This window comes from Mustela nigripes, chromosome 4 (genome assembly GCF_022355385.1).
Source record: "Mustela nigripes isolate SB6536 chromosome 4, MUSNIG.SB6536, whole genome shotgun sequence".
Lineage (NCBI taxonomy): Eukaryota > Metazoa > Chordata > Mammalia > Carnivora > Mustelidae > Mustela > Mustela nigripes.
Window position 1 is genome coordinate 152633349 of NC_081560.1, and position 21687 is coordinate 152655035.

The 21687-nt window shown below is 35.8% G+C and overlaps 1 protein-coding gene across 3 annotated transcripts in view; it reads right to left on the reverse strand.

Moving 5' to 3' along the window:
• PARG (poly(ADP-ribose) glycohydrolase) overlaps positions 1–21687 on the reverse strand; it is a 122452-nt gene that overhangs the window by 53622 nt on the left and 47143 nt on the right. For all 3 annotated transcript variants that reach the window (XM_059398010.1, XM_059398011.1, XM_059398008.1), the window contains exons 8-9: positions 13504–13596; positions 9100–9257 (exon numbers count right to left, since the gene is read on the reverse strand). In XM_059398010.1, coding sequence (XP_059253993.1) covers positions 9100–9257; positions 13504–13596 — 251 coding nt within the window. The remainder of the gene's footprint in view (positions 1–9099; positions 9258–13503; positions 13597–21687) is intronic.

Sequence of the window (21687 nt, forward strand, 5' to 3'; positions counted from 1 at the left end):
AATGGCAAATACTAATAATTCATAATATTACTAGGTAGTTAAATCAATGAACAAAAATGGAACATGAAAAAAAAAATCCCCACAATTTTGTTGGGGGAGGGATGGCAATGGGTGGTTAGGACCCTGACAAGCAGGTATGACACAGTATTTAGGGACTCACCAATCTTTGGTAATTAAACAGATATACCCTCTGCACAGTAATCAAAACAATGCCTACTCATCTAGTTTCCAGCAACCTGGACTTACACTACTTAATTTAGTCTTCTTTGAAATGACGTGGCATTGTTAATGGTAAAACATAATGCAATTTATCCTCAGGAAAGAAAAGCAGGGCTTTGGAAGCATATGACCTGAATAGGGAGTTCGCTAAAGGATTTCAAACACAAAAGAATGCTTTAGGCATAAGATCTAGCTTTCCAAAGGCATTTAAAAATTATGAAGAGATTCTGCAGCTATAAATGATGAGGAATTATTTATCGGCCTCTAGTTATATACTCTGGCTTTACAACCAGAAACCCTTCAAGTAAAAGTTCACTTTAATAAGTGACGAAATGGGTACAATTTTTCATTATTAGAAAAGCAAGCTTATGTAACTATGCAGAGAGGGAAACGTTAATTTCATGAGAAAATCCTATTGAGCAACTGAAATGAATTAGGGAAAGGGAAGGAAATGTAGATTTCAAATGATCCTGTTTTCAATGATCTGAAATTCTGTATTTAGGTTCAATTTCTGAGAAAACAGTTTATGTGAATACTTATTTCCTGAAAAGAATACTAATGTCAGAAAAGTATTTTAACCAAATTTAAAATTGAATGGACTTAAAAAATAAATAAAATAAAATTGAACTGATTTTTAAAAACAGTTTAAGAGTTCCTGTATGGGGGTGTCTGGGTGGCTTGCTTGGTTAAGTGTCTGACTCTTGATTTCAGCTCAGGTCATGATCTCAGGTTGTGACATAAAGCCCTGAGTTGGCTCTGTGCTGGGCATGGAGTCTGCTTAAGATTCTCTCTCTCCCTCTGCCCCACACCTCTTAAAAATGAGACCCTGTATGGTCATTTTTACTCATTTAAAAGAACTTACTTTACTAAAATGTTTATTACAAATACTCTTAAAATCCACTGCCTGCTGAAAGAAAGGATCTTTGAGAGCACTGGTTTTAGCTTGGTTTCTTATGTAATATGTCAACCAGGATAGAGTTTATTTAAATCAAAATGATAGTCAAAATGAAGAAGCCACCTGGTAGTTTAATTAAACATCCAGTATCAAATAAATGTGATTTACTAAATGAGTATCTTGGGAACCACTGCAAAATCCCTTTCTAGGTTTACTACTTAGTAGAGGGAAACAGTATGAATATAAAGGCAGCCATCACCTTTTCTTAGAGATGAACTGATATACTACATAATCCAAGTAAAGTTCCTCTTCCACAGAACTACTGTGTAGTAAGGAAAAAAGTAGTTGTTATCCTTAAGAAATAATTCTCCCCAAAATAAAAAGCATCCCTGCCTCATATTTGTGGTCAGTTGTTTGTAAAATCACATTGAAGTTCATATATTTCATAACCACGATGACAAATTAGTAAGCCTAAGAGCCTCTTAGGACTGTAGATTTATTACCCTAGCAATATTGACTTTCCTGGAAGATTATAGGGCAGTTGTTATCACCTACTACAAATGAGCACCCATTGTTTATCTTGTAGGTTCTAACCTTATCAGTATACAAAGTCAAGCAGAATCTCAAGGTATTGTTTATTTGTCACTCCAAGCCCAATTTCAAATCATTATGTAACCAAATATGCTTTCCCATGTTCCTGATGGAGCAGGAAGTGCCATGTGAGGTGGGAGGAATAAGAGACAAAGAAGGAACCAAAAAATCAGGGAAGATGAAGCAGGTTTAAAACCCTTGCATGAAGTCTAAAATTCCACAAGAGTGAAGTCTGAAAGTATTATGCAGAGCCACCCAAATGAAATCAATTATCCTGGTGTGAAAACTACATTAAAAACACAGGTAACAACATGAGTGAATATCACCAGAGTGATATAATATCTGAGAGACAGCATCTAGGGGGAGGAAGAAGACAAAGAGACCTAGAAACGAGCTCCAAGAAAGGACAGGGACAAAAAAGATGAGGCTGAGGGGCACCTGGGTGGCTCAGTGGGTTAAGCCTCTGCCTTCAGTTTAGGTCATGATCTCAGGGTCCTTGGATCGAGCCCCACATCGGGCTCTCTGCTCAACAGGGAGCCTGCTTCTGCACCCCGCCCCCACCTCTCTGCCTACTTGTGATATCTGTCAAATAAATAAATAAAATCTTAAAAAAAAAAAAGATGAGGCTGACAAGGCAGAGAGAGAGAGACTAACAGAGATGGGGCTGGAGAGAGAGGGAAGGAAGAAGGATAGAAATGCACACAGATTGTAAGTCAACCAGAAATAGAGACTCAGAGAATGAAACCTTATAATAACCAAGCACCATGAAATATTTTAAATTCTCAGCAATTTTTTAAAAAAGATTTATTTATTTGACAGAGATCACAAGTAGGCAAAGAGGTGGGGGGGGGTGCTGAGAGGGAGGGAAGCAGGCTTCCCGCTGAGCAGGGAGCCAGATGCAGGGCTTGATCCCAGGACCCTTGGATCATGACCTGAGCTGAAGGCAGAGGCTTTAACCCACTGAGTCACCCAGGTGCTCTCAACAATTTTTCTTTTACTTTCTTTCTTTCTTTTTTTAAAGATTTTATTTATCTACTTGAGAGAGAATGAGTGAGAGAGAGCATGAGAAGACATTTTGGCATTTAACTGAGTATTATAGAGTATTTTAAAAAGCAAACAGAAAAAGCCAGTCAGGCAACCTCGCTTTTGTTCTAAACAAAACTTTTTATTTTCAATGAAATAAGTCAATCAAGGGTCAGATACTTATTAAATGATGTTTTTCTTTCCTTACATATAAAGAAAATCATAGTTTAATAAAATCTTTCCCTTAATAGTATATTGGTAACATTACTGGAATTGAATTCTAGGCACACACACACACCCTCATGTGATTTCAAGTTAAGGATTAATCCCATTAGTACACAGTAAATCAAACTCAAAGCACTGTAACCTCCACTTTAAAACAGATGCAAATGATAATCTGGAACCTAGCCACAAAGTCATTCTTGGCTCTTCTGTGAAGCAATCTGCCATATGGCCCCAACAGCACTTTCAATCCAGGGAAGAGGCAGATGTAAAAGCCTCCTGGGCTGACCACTGCTGCAACCCACAATTAATCTCTGACCATCAGTTTCTAAGCAATCTCAGAAGCATCAATGCTAATCACATTGGAAGCCTTTATATGAATGTTTAGGCCCTGAAAGGCAAGCAGGGGAAAAGGTCAGGGATATTTAACATAACTAAGCAGGGCTGGAAGAACACAACAATAAATAAAAACAGGAAGACTTATTCAATTTATTGACGTCAGCCTCCCACCACATACTCTTAACCATTTTTCTTATTCAATCAACTAGCTAGCCATAGCCCTTCTGAGGCTAACTACACTCACATACACACACAACTCCCAACTGCCAGAACTATCATCATAAATAGCAACTAGGCAAAAAAGACAACATCACCACAACAAAATGCTCCATAATCAGTTTATCAAATGGCTCATCAAATTAGGTACTTGATCTTTCATAAGTCACATGAAAAAGGGGAACTTTTGGTTGTTTTCCACTTCTGGAGCACACTCAGAGCATTTTGCTCAAGAGTAAGTAAGACATAATAAATGAGCACTGACTGTGAACAGAACACAGTATCCAGGTCCCAGTTCTGTTGACAAGTCATTTACTCTCACTAAACCTATCAGTATAGAGAGTTCCCTACCTAGAAACTACCGTTGATAGAATCAAAGTAAACTGTCAATAGACAGCATTAGTGATCATATATAGTCATCATTCCTCGTGTTTTTTTGTTTTGTTTTGTTTTTGTTTTGTTTTTGCTAGTTTAGGCTTATTAAATACATACCATCTCAGTGCAGCCAAGTGCTGACATCCTGGCTGCTAGGATTGCCTAAAACAATTGTAGAGACTACCACAGGATTTACTTGCACTTAATTAATTTTCAACTTTCTGGTGACCAAAAGAATATCCATCAACCAGAAGACAGGAATATGCTTGTATTCAAATTTTCAATAGATTAAGCTCTCATTTGGTGAAAATGCTATTGGGATACTATGAGTTTAAATCTTTCATGGTCACTCTAGACTGACAAATGACTTTCATTTTACAGACTGAGAATTATTTCTAAGGATAGTTTTAGTTTCTGATTAGCTATGATGTAAGAAGCATTAACCTAATTAATCTGAATAATTATTCAAACGGAGGCCGGATAGCGGAATGGTTAAGGGACACAGCTTCTAGAGGAATACTTTATCCTGAGTTTGAATCCCAGTTGTACCAGCTAACTTAGGGAAGTAATCTACCCTCTCTAAGCTTCCATCCTCTCATCTGAAAAATGAAAAAAATAATACCTAATTTATAAATTTGACATATTATGTAAAAAAATAACAGCATGGTGACTGATCATAGCAAGTACTTAATAAACATTAGGTATTGTTATTAAGAATTATTGTCATGCAAAAAAAAAATTCTCATGCCCAGCAAAGAAATCACCATTCATTTACATAAAATGCTTCCATTGTTCAAATCCATATTCCCTTCATTAAGAAAAATAGCTCAGCCTCTTTTTCCATCAAACCTAACATGCTGACGTTCAGAGCCAACCAGCTCAAATTTCAGAATAAATGACCCTGCACAATGAAAAAGATAAACACACGCCTTTGCCAAGAAGTTCCAGTATTCCTGTGTCAGAAGTTTAGTTGAAAACCAACGATGCTTTAAAATGAACACATGTGAGGTTGCTCGGGTGGCTCAGTTGGTTAACCGTCTGCCTTTGGCTCAAGTCATGATCCCAGGGTACCGGGATGGAGTCCCACATCAGGCTCCTTGCTCAGTGGGGAGTCTGCTTCTCCCTCTTCTTGTGCTCCCCCTACTGTGCTCTCTTTCTCTCTTACTCATTCACTCTATCTCAAATAATAAAATCTTAAAAATAAAATAAATAAAATTAACACATGTTATAATTGATATAAAGCCTGGTAATTGTGGCAGGAAATGGGAAGTCACAAAAGCCAAGGCTTCCCAAGACCACCTCTACCTGTCACCCATTCCAAACCCGAGGTCTATTTTACTGTTGAGGAAAGAATGCTCTCAATGTAGCAGGGGCCCAACTTTTAGAGCACCCTGTGGACTTGTTTCTCTTACATGCTGAATGGGCAGTGATGGGGAAGGGGAGGTTATGATACTGTGTCTATGGGGCTACAGTTAGGAAGAAGCTAGCTGTTTAAGACAGGCTCAAGAAATTTGTAGGAGTCCAACCTCAAACTCAAATTACAAAAATCATCCACTCTTTTTATTAACTTTGTCTTCTGCTCCATTTCTGATGATTGACTTGTAACTATTTTTCTTCTGATTATAAAAGTAATATATGTTTATTATAAACAATTTCAAAAATATAGAAAAGGATGAAAAAAAAGCATTAAATATGATTATCTCACTACCCAATGGTAATCATACTTTTATTCATTTTCTTGTCAGTCCATTTTCCATGCTCATACATGTACTAATGTGAACACAAAGATACAATTAATAGACACAGATATTTTAACATAATTGAGATATTCTACATATAACTTTTTAATACTTATTAAAGACTACAATTGCTAATTCTTTTTTTTAAAGATTTTGTTTGTTTGTTTGAAAGAAAGAGAACAAGGGGAGGAGTAGAGGGAGAGGGATAAGCAGACTGTACGCTGAGTGTGGAGTCAGGCATGGAGCATGATCCCAGGAGCCTGAGATCACAACCTAAGTGGAACTCAAGAGTCAGATGCTCCAGCTCAACCAGCTGAGTCACCCCTACAACTGCTATTTCTAATCATGCTTAACCTTCTGCTCCCTTTCTGTGCTTTTTCTTATTTTAACCAATAAGGTATGTATATTTGTAGTTATCCAGAGAGCTTTTAGCTTTTCTAAGAAAAGGGCTATATCTTGGTTAAAACCAAGATATCTGACTGAAGTTATTTGTGAAGAGTTTAAACACCAAATTCTTTTTTTTTCTTTAAGTAAACTCTACACCCAACGTGGGGCTGAAGCTCACCATCCCAAGATTAAGACTAGCATGCTCTACCAACTTAGCCACCCATGTGCCCCTAAATACTGAATTCTTCATGGGTGAAACTTAATATCTACAATTTGTTTAAAAATATATATTTTTTTAAAGTGGGGTTGGATATGTGAAAACAGAGCAAAATAAAAAATTCTGTTAAATACTGAAGATGGATAAACATGGGTTCACAACACTGTTTTCTTTACTTTTTAGTATGTTTGAAAATATCCTTAACAGTTTTAAAAATAACTTCTTTGGGAAAAGATTAGCTCTCTTATATAACCTTAACTTAGTAAGAGAATGCACAGTTCTAATCTAAAAAATAAATTTAAGAGGTCTATAATTAAATCAAAGAATCAGTCTGAGAAAGGTTGGATCTAAGACATCAAAGGTTTATCTGAGAGACCATCAAGATACAAACATTAGCTGACTACTCATCCCATAGAAACAAACTGTAAGTGGTCGTGGAAACCCTAATACTAAAGCATTTTTTTAAAGGAAGAATATATTTATTTATGTATTTATGTATTTATTTTTATTAACATATAATGTATTATTTGCTTCAGGGGTACTTGTCTGTGAATCATCAGCCTTACACAATTCACCACACTCATCATAGCACATACCCTCCCCAATGAATTCTAAAGCATTATTAATTAGAACTACTGCTTACCAAAAACCAAAACCAGAAAAATACTCATTTTTAATTTTTTTTAAATTTAAAATTTATAGTATCCCTGGTGATCCTGGAGCTGATCAAACATGTATTCCAAATAAACAGAAAGACCATTTACTCTACAGATCCTTATTATTAATATAACTAATACTCTTCATGGAAACAGATAATTACATTTCTACAAAATTAAATTTCCACTGTTTACTTACATACAAAATTTGACCATTTCCTTTCTATATTAAAAAAAAAAAACCTGCAAGAGATGCAAAGCCCTTAACTATGAACAGAAAAAAATTCTTAAACAATTTCTCAAATAAGCAAAAAAATTATAGTTAATAAACAGGTTCTTTACACAATTACAATTATAGATACCAATGTTCTTTGTTTTCTCTCAGTCCTATCCCAAATACTAAAGAAATCAAAGGCAAAAACTTGAATTATATATTGCTTAAAAATCAAACACTTCCTAATTCCTATGGATAAGATGCAGTTTGAAAAATAAAGAATGGTAGACTAAGAACTAAGGGTCTAAGTTTTCATCCTAGCACTCTACCACTAATCAATTTCTCTAGTACTTCATCTGTAAAACGTATTTTCATTCACTTGATGTGGATTTACTGAAGGCCTATAATGCATGAAACTTAATGAAAGACCCCTGTCCCCACTGATGGGGCACCTGGGTGGCTCAGTCAGCCAAATGTCCAACTCTTGATTTCGGCTCAGGTCACAATCTCAGTGTTGAGAGAGATCGAGCACCACATTAGGCTCAACAGTCAAGAGGGAGTCTGCTTGAGATTCTCTCTCTCCCTCTGCCCCTCACCCAGCTCTCTCTCTCTCTTCTCAAATAAATCAATCTTAAAAAAAAAAAAAAAAATCCTTGTCCCCACTGAAAGGATGAAACAAACAACTGTAACAAAGTAGTGTAGGTGGTACAGTAGGAAAAGTAGAGAACACTGAAGGTACATGCCTGGTTGTACCCCAGATGCCTCCTTTCACCCACTCATCAATCCAGTCCGTCACCATCACAATGACTTGCCCTTCAAACGTCACCATATCTCCATCATGACCACTACACGATCCCAGCTTTCTGGTGTATTGCAATATTGCAACATCCTCTCCAACTGGTTAAACTCATTGTATCATGGCCCTTCTTCACTCAGTACCCACACTGTAGTCAGAATAAACTTTTGAAAATGTTAATCTGATCAAATACATCAGCTTTCTCCTCCTCTCATACCAAATCCTTTAATGAGTTTCTATTGCCTTAACAAGGCCTAGTAGGCACAGCAGGATTGCCTACTGGCCCCCATCTCCTTCTGCAACTTGTTCTCTCTCTCTGTGCTGCATCCACACTATCTTCTTTCAGTCCCTGGAAATATCATGTCCTTTTTATCACAGTGCCTTTGTACATGCTGTAACCCCTGCCCAGAATGTAATCATCTCTCCTTTTCTCCTTGGTAAAACTTCTACTCACTCCTTCATACTTAGTTCAAAAGTTATTTCTTCAAGAAACGTTTCCTTTATTAAACTATATCCTTTCTAATAAAGTATCATAATGCTATATACCTCTCCCTGATGTAACAGAGGTACACACACACCTTCACAGGAACCCAAAAGAGTAGCAAACCTATCTTGGCAGGATCAGAGCTCAGTTAGTGATACATGAACTGCTGCTTGAAGAAGGTATAAAATTGTGGATGAAAGAAAGGCAGAGAAGTCAGAAACTGGTTCATCCCTTCTCTTGTAACCCTCAAGGCACTTAACAAACTGTGGAGAATACTGTAATTGCTCACTATATGTTTGAACTAAATGACTAAATACTATTCTCTTAAAACATACTTAGCTTTAACATACTGACTCAGAATTAGGTTAACAACATTTTCCTCACAATTGGGATTTACAAAATCAAAGAGAACATAGTATAAAATGGATATCTTTTGCTGGGATTTTAAATAAATTCTCTTACGCAGATGACATTATTTTTCATTGTTTCTCCACTCCTTCTTAGTGTTAATAATGGAGAGTAACCATATAATAACAAAGATTTTCATTGAATTTTAATTATCTTGCCTGCAAAATGGCAAAAATACCACTTAACTCACTGTATTATAAAGTTTAAATTAGATAATCTGACATAAAATGTTTGACCTATGGCAAATCCCTGAACAAATATTAGTTCCTTCCCGCCTTCTCTATTTCACTTTTAAAGAGGTGTTCTCTGAAAACATACCGATTGAAGTTAATGTCTGGGTAGCTAGAATACTCAGATTTCATCTTAGCATTTCGCCGTGGAAATGTGCAGAAGAAAGCATTAGCTAAAAGACTGGCAATCTGTTCCTGTGACATTGTGATGGAATGATTCATCTTCTGTTTCAGGAGCGGTATTGGCTGACAGAGGAAACAAAATATACAGACAAGAAGAACAATAATTAGTTTAGCAATTTTAAAAGCAGAGGCACCAAATTGCATTTGCTAAATTAAGGCAGGAATAATTTCAGGCCACTCTTGAATCCGTAAATCAGCAGTACTGTTGAAGTCAAGGGCAGTTCATCAAGGATGATTGGAAAAGTGTACTTGTTTGACAAACTGCAGATTTCTAATCAATAATAATGATAGTGAAGAGAACACAAACTGTTACTTATTAGCGGAAAACAAGATTGCTTTAGCAAGTAGGAAATAAAAACACATTATCCATGTAATGAAAAATTTAAACAAAAGATCAAACAAAAAAAATGCAACGCTGAGTTTAGCTATTATTACATATGCTAAATTTTATTTTCACTTGTATGTATAATTGCCAGATGAAGCAATTTTTCTATCTTAGTCCTGAATAAAATGATCTAAGGAAAATAATTCAATAAATAAGTCTTTTCCTTCTAATTCTGAATTATACTTTCCTTTGACAATTTCTTCATGAGACCTAAATCTAATTTTATTAAAGCAACTAATAAGACAGGTGTATACAGACTTATGTGTAACTTGTAAGAAGATAGACATTTCCTACATACTCATTTTAAGCCAAGGAAGACATAGGGCATTTCCCCTTCAAAGTTTTTATGATGGAAATGTCTTCTAGTTGTACCAAATCCAAATTCATTGACCTTTTCTTTTCAGTATAATCCATGGGCCTAACTATTATGTTCAGTTGGTCTTATTCTATTTAAAATGTTTAAACTATATGTTTTCAAAGTCATGATGGTAAAGTCAAGTTTATGTATCAGTTGTAAAGTTTTTAAAATGCTCCAACATAATGTTTAAGATGCTTTTCCTTCTACCTTTCGGTAAGACACTGAAGTAAGAATCCTGGATTCCTGCATTTATTTCAAACCAGTATACAAAGACAACTGTCTAAGGAATCAACACCAAAAATGAAATTGAGGAAAGGCTGGCAAGACAAATCAAAACTGCAATAATATAAAAATTAATTTTTTTTCTAAGTAACAGAAAACATGCATCAGTGCTAGAATAAGAATTTGCTAGAAAAAGAAAAGGTTAAATTTGCAGTTCAACTATTTCCCTTGGGAAAATTCAAAGATAAACTAACAAGGGAAATGGAAAGAATCACTATAATACCAAAATTTTCTCCTTTTAGGCCTTAGCAATTACCATTTCTAAGAAAGAGGAAAGAGAGAGATCATATGGGTTTCTCTTTCCATCCTACACACTTATTTACAACCCAGCTATGAGTTTAGAAAAGGTGACAATGTATCAATGGCTTCAAGCAAACTGTTACTTAGTTTTTAAAAAAATGAGCTTTTAATTGCAATTTACCAAGTTATCCATAAAAATGACTTTAAAAAGTAATGGTGATATTTTAGGCTTACTGAACAATAAACATAAAAATCTCTTAACCCCCAAATAACAAAACAATACAATTTTAAATACAGTAATTTATTTCTATTTTCTTGGAGGAGAAATGTCCGAAAGCTAAACATTTGGAGAGAACTAGAAAGTGTGAATCTTTTAAGTGTTCAGCTAGATAAAATAAGAGACTGACTGATTTAATATGAACCAAGAGCTTTCAAAAAGTTAATCTCAAAAATCTGCTTTCTTCCTTTAATTTGCTTTTTATAAATCTAAAATTTACCTTTTGGGTTTGGCCTAGAGAATGTTAATGTGATAAATCATTAAATAACCACATATGCAATTTAACTTGCCAAAGATACACTATGACATCAAAGTGAAGTGTTAACTTTCACAACAGAGATTTACTTTTCAGTAGAGTAGAAAGCCCAGACTTAAAATGTTCTTCCCATTAATACATGAATAGAAAAACAAAATTGTTTTTAACCAGGACAAAATGTTGGGGAGCCACAAGTCCAATTTTGTTTTACCAAGTGCCTTGTTAGAACTTAAAAATTTAGATGTTTTTGAATATGTATCTCATTCATAAAATATGGAAATGCTCTTTTGCCTAAGTGCAAGGGGAAGAGAAGATTAAGTGATTCATGTCTAAAGGCTATATACTATCAATTATGTACTATATGTTGAATTAAAAGGCCATTTAATTAAGCACATGGAACTTGAGGTCACAAAGAGGATTTCCCTTCAAGAAGAATATAATATAGTAGGGGGAGATATATAAAGATAAAAATCATGAAATAATGTTCTAAGTGTGACTTGAGTGTCATAGGAGGGGTTAACTTTGGCTAGGAGAGGTAGGGAAGGCTTCACAGGAGACATAAAAGTTAAGCACAACCTAAGAGATAGTAAGGGATTTTACTAGGTAAGGAAAAAAGCAATGAGAAAAAGGATAAAGAGTGAACATGACACATAGCAAGCCAAAAAAACTTCCAACATAAATACAGAGTATTAATATGTATTTTCCCTGCCCAACAGAAAACTTATTTCAGATACAATGCATTAATGATATGAAATTAAAGTTACATAAAATGAGAAATATCACAGTAAGATGCTAATAAAGATGGCACATCAAAAAACACAGTGGTTCTTAACTGAAGGTGGCATGGCCCTCAATCATTTGCTTATGTTTTTAGATTGTTCCAATGACTATGGCTGTGGTTTTGCGGGTATCCCCAATGACAAGTTACTATGTGTGAAACCATTTCTCACATGTGTAAATTATTCCACCCAATATGTCCCTAGGGCCCCTGTAGAGCAAGAATATTACCAAAACCCTGGCTAGCATCCATGCAGCAAGGGGGCTGGCTTTAGAAACAACAGACAGAGGCAAATTCACAACCTATGTTGTGAGAAACATAGGAAGAAAATTATAAAGAACAAACCAACAACCTCTTAGGGTGATCTGAAAATGTGTCCACAAATTCTTTGATATTTCCTCCTTTTAAAAGATTTTTTTAAAAATTTTATATTAGAGAGAAAGAGAGCATGAGCGGAGGGGCAGAGGGCAAGGGAGGGAGAATTCCAAGCAGACCCTGAGCTGAGTGCAGAACCCAACGCAGGGCTTGATCTCATAACCCTGAGATCAAAACCAAGAGTCAGACACACTCAACCAACTGCGCCACCCAGGAACTCCGACATTTCCTCCTTCTAAGAGAGTTTAATTACCATCTCCTTGAGTGTGGATTAGATTTAGTGACTAATTTTTAATCAACAAAAAAATAGCATGAGTGTCAGTGGGTAACTTCAAAAACTAGGTCAAAAAAGGCACTGCCAATTTCCTGTTCTCTCCTTAGGTGGCTTGTTCTGGAGAAGTTAGCAAGCATGTCGTGAGGACAAGCCAATCAGCCTAAGGAGAGGGCCATCGCAAGAAACTGAGGGTTTCTGGGCGCTGGGTGGCTCAGGTGGTTAAGCCTCTGCCTTCAGCTCAGGTCGTGATCCCAGGGTCCTGGGACTGAGTTCCGTTATCAGGCTTCCTGCTTCGTTGGGAAGCCTGCTTCTCCCTCTGTCTCCATCTCCCTCTCTCTGTGATGAATAAATAAATATAATCTTTAAAAAAAAAGAAAGAAATTGAGGGCTTCTGCCCAAAAGCCATGTGAGTAAACCAACTTAGAGGCGGCTCCTGCAGCCTCAGTGAAAGCTTCAGAGAAGGACTGCAGCCCTGACCAACACCCCAACTGCAACCACGAAAGAAATCCTGAGCCAGAACCACTCAGCAAAGCTGTTCCTGAATTCCTGACAGACAGAGACTGTGAGATAATAAATGTTTATTGCTTTAAGCCATGGAATTTTGGCAATTTATTATATAGCTACAATTACAATACTCCCCCCCCCCAAAAGAATACCAGATTCTTTCATTTTTAAAAGTTAAAAAAGTACCATGAGCTCACTTGTTATATAATACACCACTGTGGGGTAAGGAAGAGCCATTCTGAAGATGAATGTTCTAAATCCATTAGTATGTCTTAGAATAATGACTTTTTTTTTTAAGTCAGAGATTGTTTAAACAAAACGAGAATAGGAACTCTGAATAAGCAAACCTCAACAGTGTAAACTGAACCTCAGAAATTGAATGCTGCATTTTTAATGTCCTTTTGTAGCATTCCCTCTAGCCTCTAACCTTTTCATCAGTATAGCAAAATCCTTACACTCTTTGGTAAAAACTGTTTCCCATCTCATTTTTCTCTCTCTTTGACCCTGGCCATTAGAGTTAAAAAGAAATTCAATTGTGAGTGCCAAGGACGCTACTGAGGAAGAAGTTATTTCTACTAACCTGGGTGCAAATATTGGGCAGACAGAGTGCAATTTTCACCATATCAGGCAAAATGGACTGATATAAATGTTGAGCTTCTGCTTCTTCAAGTACCTGAAAACCAATCAAATATATTAGTAAATAATAACCAATGAACAAATGTTTGTTATGAAATTAAATTACATACCTGCTTTTCACTGAATCCCATAAGGCACTTTATCAGTATCATCAAACACATGTAAGAGTACACCAACAGACATGCACTAAGGTGGAACTTGTGTATTTAAAAATTCATTTTTTAAAAAAGATTTTACTTATTTATTTGACAGAGAGAGCATAAGCAGAGGGAACAGCAGAGGGAGAGGGAGAAGCAGGCTCCCCACTGAGGACCCTGGGATCATGACCTGAGCCAAAGGCAGATGCTTAATCAACTGAGCCACTCAGGTGCCCCTACAATTCACTTTCAAACATATCTAATCTACCTGAATACCCTCTGAAAGCTAATTAAGTATCCCAAATATCAAGTATCTCTCATGTCAACTTTCACAATTAAATGAAACACTTGCAAATAAAAAAAACCCAGCACATTCTGCCCTTGGTTACAACTAAAAACTGCTAGACCACTAAGGACTCACTAAGAAACCCTAGACCCCATCCAGTTTCAGTTGTTCGTAATTTTAAAAAATCACCATAAAAAACATACTAATTATTCAGAGCACAGTATATTTTTCAAATCTAACCTACTGGATAGTAAACAATGAGGTTTCTGATGATCATGGAATTTTTATTTTAAGGCACCGTTGGGAGGTTAAAACCACAATTCCCACATCATAATCTGAAGTACAACAAAGACAACATTCATAGCCCATTTTTATCTTTTATAATTTCCCATCCCTACAGGCTTTAGAAATTACTTTAGGTCTTTTGATCTAATTTCTCTCTAAAAATGTGTCTTTAAATGTAGTGAAAATGAAAAAACACTGTTCATTTGGAATTAACCAATTTGGAATTAACCAATTAACCATTTAGAAATTGTTAAGTCAGGATTAAAGTAAAACATTTATCAACTTAAAATTACATTTGAACTAAAGGAGGTCTCATTTATAACCCAGTCTGATTCTTAGGAAAGAAAACTGAGGCCAAGGAGGTTACCTTATTATCCTAGCTTGAGAAGGTCAATTAGCAACTAAATCAAAACTAGAACCCAAGTGTTCCCACCTCTACTCCACTACTCTCCCCACTTCTCTATTTGAAAGGGATTAATGAGGATACAGACTCTTCACAAACCTACAGACTTTCTTTGCTATAAACTGGAATTAAGGAACCTTCATTCGTCTATCTGAAGGTGCACAAGGTATGTCTGTAAATAGAAAAAGTAACAATTTACATTTACTCTGGTTTTATAGAGAATTTCTAACACTAAGAATTATCATATCAATATGCTAACATCCAACCTATGCTTAAGCTCCCTCTCCAAATTAGGACAGTGTTAGATCTTTTATTAGTAGCACCAAAGGTCCTTAAACTGTTTTTTGGGGTTTTTTTCTTTTTGCCAGTCTATTTTCTTTGTATTGTTCAAAATGAGTAATTCTGTTGTCCTCTTTCAAGTTCACCATTTCTTTCTTCTGTCATCCCATTTCTTCATTGAGCTCATTCATAGCACTTCTTTAAAAATTTCAGTTACTGTATTTTTCAGTTCTAAAATTTCCATTTGGTTTTACCTTATAGTTACTATTTCTTTCCTGAAACTATTTTTTCATCATTTTTAGCAGACTTGTAATAGCTCATTGAAGCCTTTTGTGACGGCTCCTTGAAAATCGTGTCACATAATTCTAAAAGCTGTTTTATGGTTGGGGTTGAGGTCCACAGATTGTTTTCTCATTTCAACACAGATTTTCCTGATTCTTGGTGATGAGTCATCTTTTATTGGAACCTGGGTATCTTGGGTATTATGTTATTTAAATCTTGTTTTAGCACGCCTTCTGTAACAGAGGAAAGCAAGAGCTAACTCATTACTGCCAGTTCAGAGTAGAAACTCAGGCCCCCTACTTGTGAGGAGTGGGGAAGACATCTTGTGCCACTGGGTGGAGGTGAGAGTTCAAGCAGACCTCTACTGTACATTTCTAGGGCCCCACAGACCATAGCTGGACAGTATTTTCTCTACCATTCAGAGTGTTCTTATGTTTATATAGTATCCAGGGTTTTAACTACATTTAGTAGAATGGACAGGGTGAAATGTCTACCCAAATATTTTAACCTAAAGACATTTAACCTTTATATGTCTAAATGGACTGACAGCTTCTCTTTTGGATACCTATCCTTGTCTTTTAAAATTGACAGACCAGGGCGCCTGGGTGGCTCAGTGGTTAAGCCGCTGCCTTCGGCTCAGGTCATGATCTCAGGGTCCTGGGATCGAGTCCCGCGTCGGGCTCTCTGCTCAGCAGGGAGCCTGCTTCCTCCTCTCTCTCTCTCTGCCTGCCTCTCTGCCTACTTGTGATTTCTCTCTGTCAAATAAATAAATAAAATCTTTAAAAAAATAAAAAAATAAATAAAATAAAAAATAAAATTGACAGACCAAGTACTTGCTGCCGTGCTTTGCTGACAGTCACAAGCTTTAAAATATCACTTATTTATCTGATAAAATGTTACTGCACTGGACTTCTTCACAACTGTCAACACTTCAGAGCTATGTCTAAATGCTGCTTTGGAAACACAAATGAGAACATAAAAAGTATCATTCGAGAACATAACCAACCCAACTACTGTTTGAGATAGAATGCATAATTTATGGGGCACCTGAGTGGCTCAGTCAGTTAAGCAGCTGCCTCTGGCTCGAGTCATGATCCCAGGGTCCTAGAATCGAGTCCCACATTGGGCTCCCTGCTCAGCGGCGAGCTTGCTTCTCACTCTCCCTCTGCCTGCGTTTTGCCTACTTGTGCTCTCTCTCCATCTCTCTAATAAATAAATAAAATCTTTAAAAAAATAGAATGCATAATTTAAAATGCTATTATGATCTTTAGCTTTCTCACATATTAGTATTTTTATGCAAATGTTACCTTTTATAAATTATTATTTAATATTAACCTATACAGTGCAAACCAAGATATAAATGATAAAAGGTTTTTAAAATGTAAGTTATTTCTTAAAAAAAAAAAAGTAAGTCATTTCTTTACTTCCAGAGTAGTAAGAACCTTGAAGAACAGAATTAATGTTTATTTATAATAAAGCATCTATTATGTTTATTTATAATAATGGCAATGATGATTATAAGGAAAATAAACCTAAGACAATAAAAGGAGAGTTTCATTAAATTTTCTCACAAGTAAAGCCCTGCTCTCTATTGGATTGTCTGCATACATAACTTTATGTAGCAGGTGTTTCTGCATGTGTATACTTGTGTGTATATTGTATTTTTATTCCAGTCCCATAAAGCCTATGTATGTGTAAAGTGTATGTCTCATTCAGAATTGACATAAGGAGTTTCAAAATTGTAATGCCATTTTGTTCATTTCTTCTTTTTAAACTATAAATCTGTTTGCTAATTCAACTCATCAGTAAACAAGTATTTTGAGTATTTATTATGTACCAGACACTGTACCAGGAATGAAGACAGAACCGTAAACAGTAACAGACATGATCACTGACCTCCAGCAGAAAGCCCTATGCTCTTTCTGTGACTGCCACCCCTACCCATAGGTTAGGCCTAACCCTGAAGAACTGTCCTGGGTCATACTAAAAGCTCATCACAGTGACTGTAGAAAGGTTATCTTTCTTTCTTCCTTTAGCAGACAGAAACATGGATGAACTACTTAAAAAGAGTAACTGATTTGCCAAATGTCAAAACATTATGAATGGTTTTTTTTTTTTAAGATTTTATTTATTTATTTGACAGACAGAGATCACAAGTAGGCAGAGAGGCAGACATAGAGAGAGGAGGAAGCAGGCTCCCTGCTGAGCACAGAGCCTGATGCAGGGCTTGATCCCAGGACCCCGGGACCATGACTCGAGCTGAAGGCAGAGGCTTTAGCCCACTGAGCCACCCAGGCGCCCTCCTCCTTTTTTTTTTTTTTTTTTTTTTTTAAGATTTTATTTATTTATTTGACAGAGAGGCAGAGCAGGCAGAGGGAGAGGAGGAAGCAGGCTCTCCGCGGAGCAGAGAGCCCGATGCAGGGCTCGATCCTGGGACTCTGAGATCATGACCTGAGCTGAAGGCAGAGGGTTTAACCCACTGAGCCATCCAGGCGCCCCTCATTATGAATGTTTTAAATCTCTAGAAGCATGCAAAGGAAGAGATGTTTATTTATTTCTTCTTTCTTAGAATACTTCACCAACTAAAACTAAATCTATGAACTGTGCTCTATTACTACAGATATATTCATTATGACTAAGTACAGTGTCTGGCATAGAGAAAGTATTAAATAAATAATGACTTCTGAACTTTGAGAGAGTAAGTGCAATCTGTAGCTGATAAAATCAGAAAACTACTATCATTTTACTAAAAGAGGAAGTTGCCACTGATCTACTTCTTCAAATAGTTCAGAACTTTAAAAAAGTGACCAGTCACAAATCAATGAATATAATAAACACGTTAAGTCATTCCATTATTATTGATATAAACCTAGTTAGAGCACAGTAAAACTTTGAAGTTACTACTAATCTCTTTTAATAAAAATTTTCAAAAAAAAAAAAACCCTTTATATACAAGGTCTAGACTATTAAATTTTATTATATTATTTTTCAAAAAAAAGTACCTCACACCCCAAAATCTGAAGAGGAAAAAAAGTCACAATCCTATGATCCTAAAATTAAAATAACTACTCAATTTTGTTATGTTAATATTTAACTAAATGGTATACTATACTTTATTCGAACTTGATTTTCTGTCTTAAGAGAAAGACACAGATGTCTTTCCATGTAACAGAATGATGTTACTAGATGTATGATTCCCTATCAATAGTAATTATTTTTCTCAACATTGTATGAAACTTTCAAAAAATACAGCAAAGTTAAAATAACTATACACTAATACCATATACTTGGTAGTTTCTATAATTAAATCACATCTTTCTATATTTACTTTTGTCACATATGTACCCATCCATCAATCCATTTTTAAATTCACTTTGAAGTAATTGGGTACATCTGTACATTTATCACTTCAGCCTGCATTTTAACAATTATACCTTAATATTTAATTTAATATTTATTTAGTTTTTTTCTTTTGAGGTAAAATTTAAATTCAATGAAATATACTAATCTTAAGTGGTATACTTAAGTGGCATATTACCATTCAACAAATTTTTTTACAAATGTATATACCTGCAAATCTAGACCCCTATCAAGATACAGGACATCATCAAAACCTTAAGAGTTCTCTCAGGCACCTGGGTGTGTCAGTCAGTTAAGCGTCTGCCTTTGGCTTGAGTCGTGAGTCCAGGGTCCTGGAATTGAGTCCCCCATCAGGCTCTGTGATCAGCAGGGAGCCTGCTTCTCCCTCTTCCTCTGCCTGCCACTTTGCCTACTTGTGATTTCTCTTTCTCTCAAAAATAAACAAAATCTTTACAAAAAAAAAAAAAAAAAAAATGGCGCTTGGGTGGCTCAGTGGGTTAAAGCCTCTGCCTTCAGCTCAGGTCATGATCTCAGGGTCCTGGGATCAAGCCCCGCATCAGGCTCTCCGCTCTGCGGAGAGCCTGCTTCCTCCTCTCTCTTTCTCTGCCTGCCTCTCCGCCTACTTGAGATCTCTGTCAAATAAATAAAATCTTAAAAAAAAAAAAAAAAAAAAAACCTTAAAAGTTCTCTCATGCCCCTTCCCAGGAAACTCCTGCTCCCACACCTAAGGGATACCATTGTCCTAAATTTGTCCTATTACAGATTAGTTCTGCCTCTTATAAAACTTTATGTATTGTAAACAAAGGACCTGTACTGTTTTATGCAAGGTTTTTTTTTTTCTTAACACGGTATTTTTGAGATATATCTATATTTTATCAGTGATTTTGTTCCCTTTTATTATTTTATCCCATTGTATGAATACACCACAATTTGTTTATTCATTCTCCTGTTGATAGACAACAGGTCTATTTCTAGGTTTTGGCTATTAGATAAAGATGCTATAACATTCTTCTATAAATACAGGACTTTTCTCACACTTACACTCTTATTTTTCTTGGGTATAGAAAGGAACAGAATTAGGAGCACCTGGGTGGCTCAGTCAGTTAAGCTCAGGTCATGGTCTCAGGGTTGTGGGATTGAGCCAACTTTGGGCTCTGTACTGGGCATGGAGCCTGCTTAAGATTCTCTCTCTCCCTCTCTCCCTTCCAGTCCCTCCTCTCTCTTAAACACACACACACACACACACACACACACACACACACACAAAACAAACAAAAAAAAAACAATAAAAAACAAAAAACAGAATTAATGAATTAATGGATCATAGGGTAGATAAATGTTTAGTTTTCTAAAGAACTGCCAGATCTTTCCCCAATGTAGTAGTACCACTGCACACTCCAACAACAAAGTATGAGAGTTCCAGTTGCTCCATATCTATACCTACACTTGGTCATTTTAGTTTCAGCCTTTCTAGTGTTTGTGTACTAATATTTCATTTCAATTTTCATTGGCATTTCCCCAATGACAAATGATACTGAGCACTTTTTAATGTGCTACTTGGTCATTTATATGCCTTTCTTTGTGATGTCTTTTAAATTCTTTTGCTCATTTTTTTTAATAAGGCTGTTTGTCTTTTTAACTTTTAATTATAGTTATTTATATATTCTAAATACAAGTCCCTTGTTAGAGAAACTTTCAGAAAATATTTTATCCGTGTCTTTAGTTTCTCTACTCATTTTCTTAATGTACTTAGATGATGAGTATTAATTTTTTTTCTTTTATGGCTAATGTTTTCATGTCCTATGAAATCTTTCCCTAAACGACAAAGACACTTTCTCCCAAAAGCTTCATGGTTTTAGCTTTTGTATTTAGAATTATTTTCTATGTATGCTGTGTGGGAAGAGCTGAAGTTCATTTTCCCCCCATATGTATATCCAGTTCCTCCAGCACCATTTGTTAAAAAGACATTTCTTTCTCGCACTAGATTTCTTTAGCATCTTTGTTGAAAATCAAATGATTCTGTAATCCTGGGTCTATTTCTGGGTTTTCTTGGTTTCCCACAGATCAATTTGATTCTTTGTTTCATTTTGTTTTTATTTTAGTATAATTAACAAACAATATTATATTAGTTTCAGATGTATAATACAATGATTCAACAATTCTATATGTCACTCAGTGTTCACCACAATTTGATTCTTATGTCAGTACTACATTAGCTTCCTTAGGATGCTATAATGAAGTACCACAAACTGTGGCCTGAAATAACAAAAATTCATTCTCTCATAGTTTGGGAGGCTAGAAGTCTAAAATCAAGATGCTGGCAGGGTTATCCTCCCTCTGAAAGCTCTAGGGAAGAATCTTTCCAAGTGTCTTCCTAATTTTGGTAGCTACTAGCAATCCTTGGGGTTCCTTGGCTTTAGAAACTTTTGACAAATAATAGCTACTATTATGATGATGATACATATTTTACCCTCTGCCTTAACATTTTACTACAGTTTAATGACTAAATATGGGTCAAGACTTAGTTCACATTTCCCTGATTTTCCTAATTGCTCCTTCCTCTGTGACTCTATTGTCAAATGTACACACCTGTACTGCAGCACTTATTACAGCTTATTATAGTAACTTAACCACTTATGTCTGTCTCCTCTCCTCCAATCTGTGAAACACTGCAACAGCAGGGATTGTATCTCTGATATCTTGCATTCCCATACTAAGCACAGTATTCAGTACTCACTATTATTTGCTGAATAAAGAGTTAATGAAAATAAAAACATTACATTTTACCTTGAAAGTATCCCTGAAAAATAGAAAGCATAAGGACATCTAAAGAAACTACAGTTTAAAGGAGGTAAAGCAGTTTCCCACACTCACACTTAATGGCATAAGTTAAGACTAGATGCCAAGCCTTTGCTTACCAGGTTTTAGAGAATGGAGCACTGGCCAAGATACTGGAAGACTATAGTAAGAGGCGCAGATCTGCATTTACTCCCTGTATTAACAAAAAATTCCCGAATTCTTTATTTCCTTATCTGTAATAAGGATAATTCTAACTCTGTTTAACTTACAGAGTTATGAAGGTTCAGAGGTAATGGT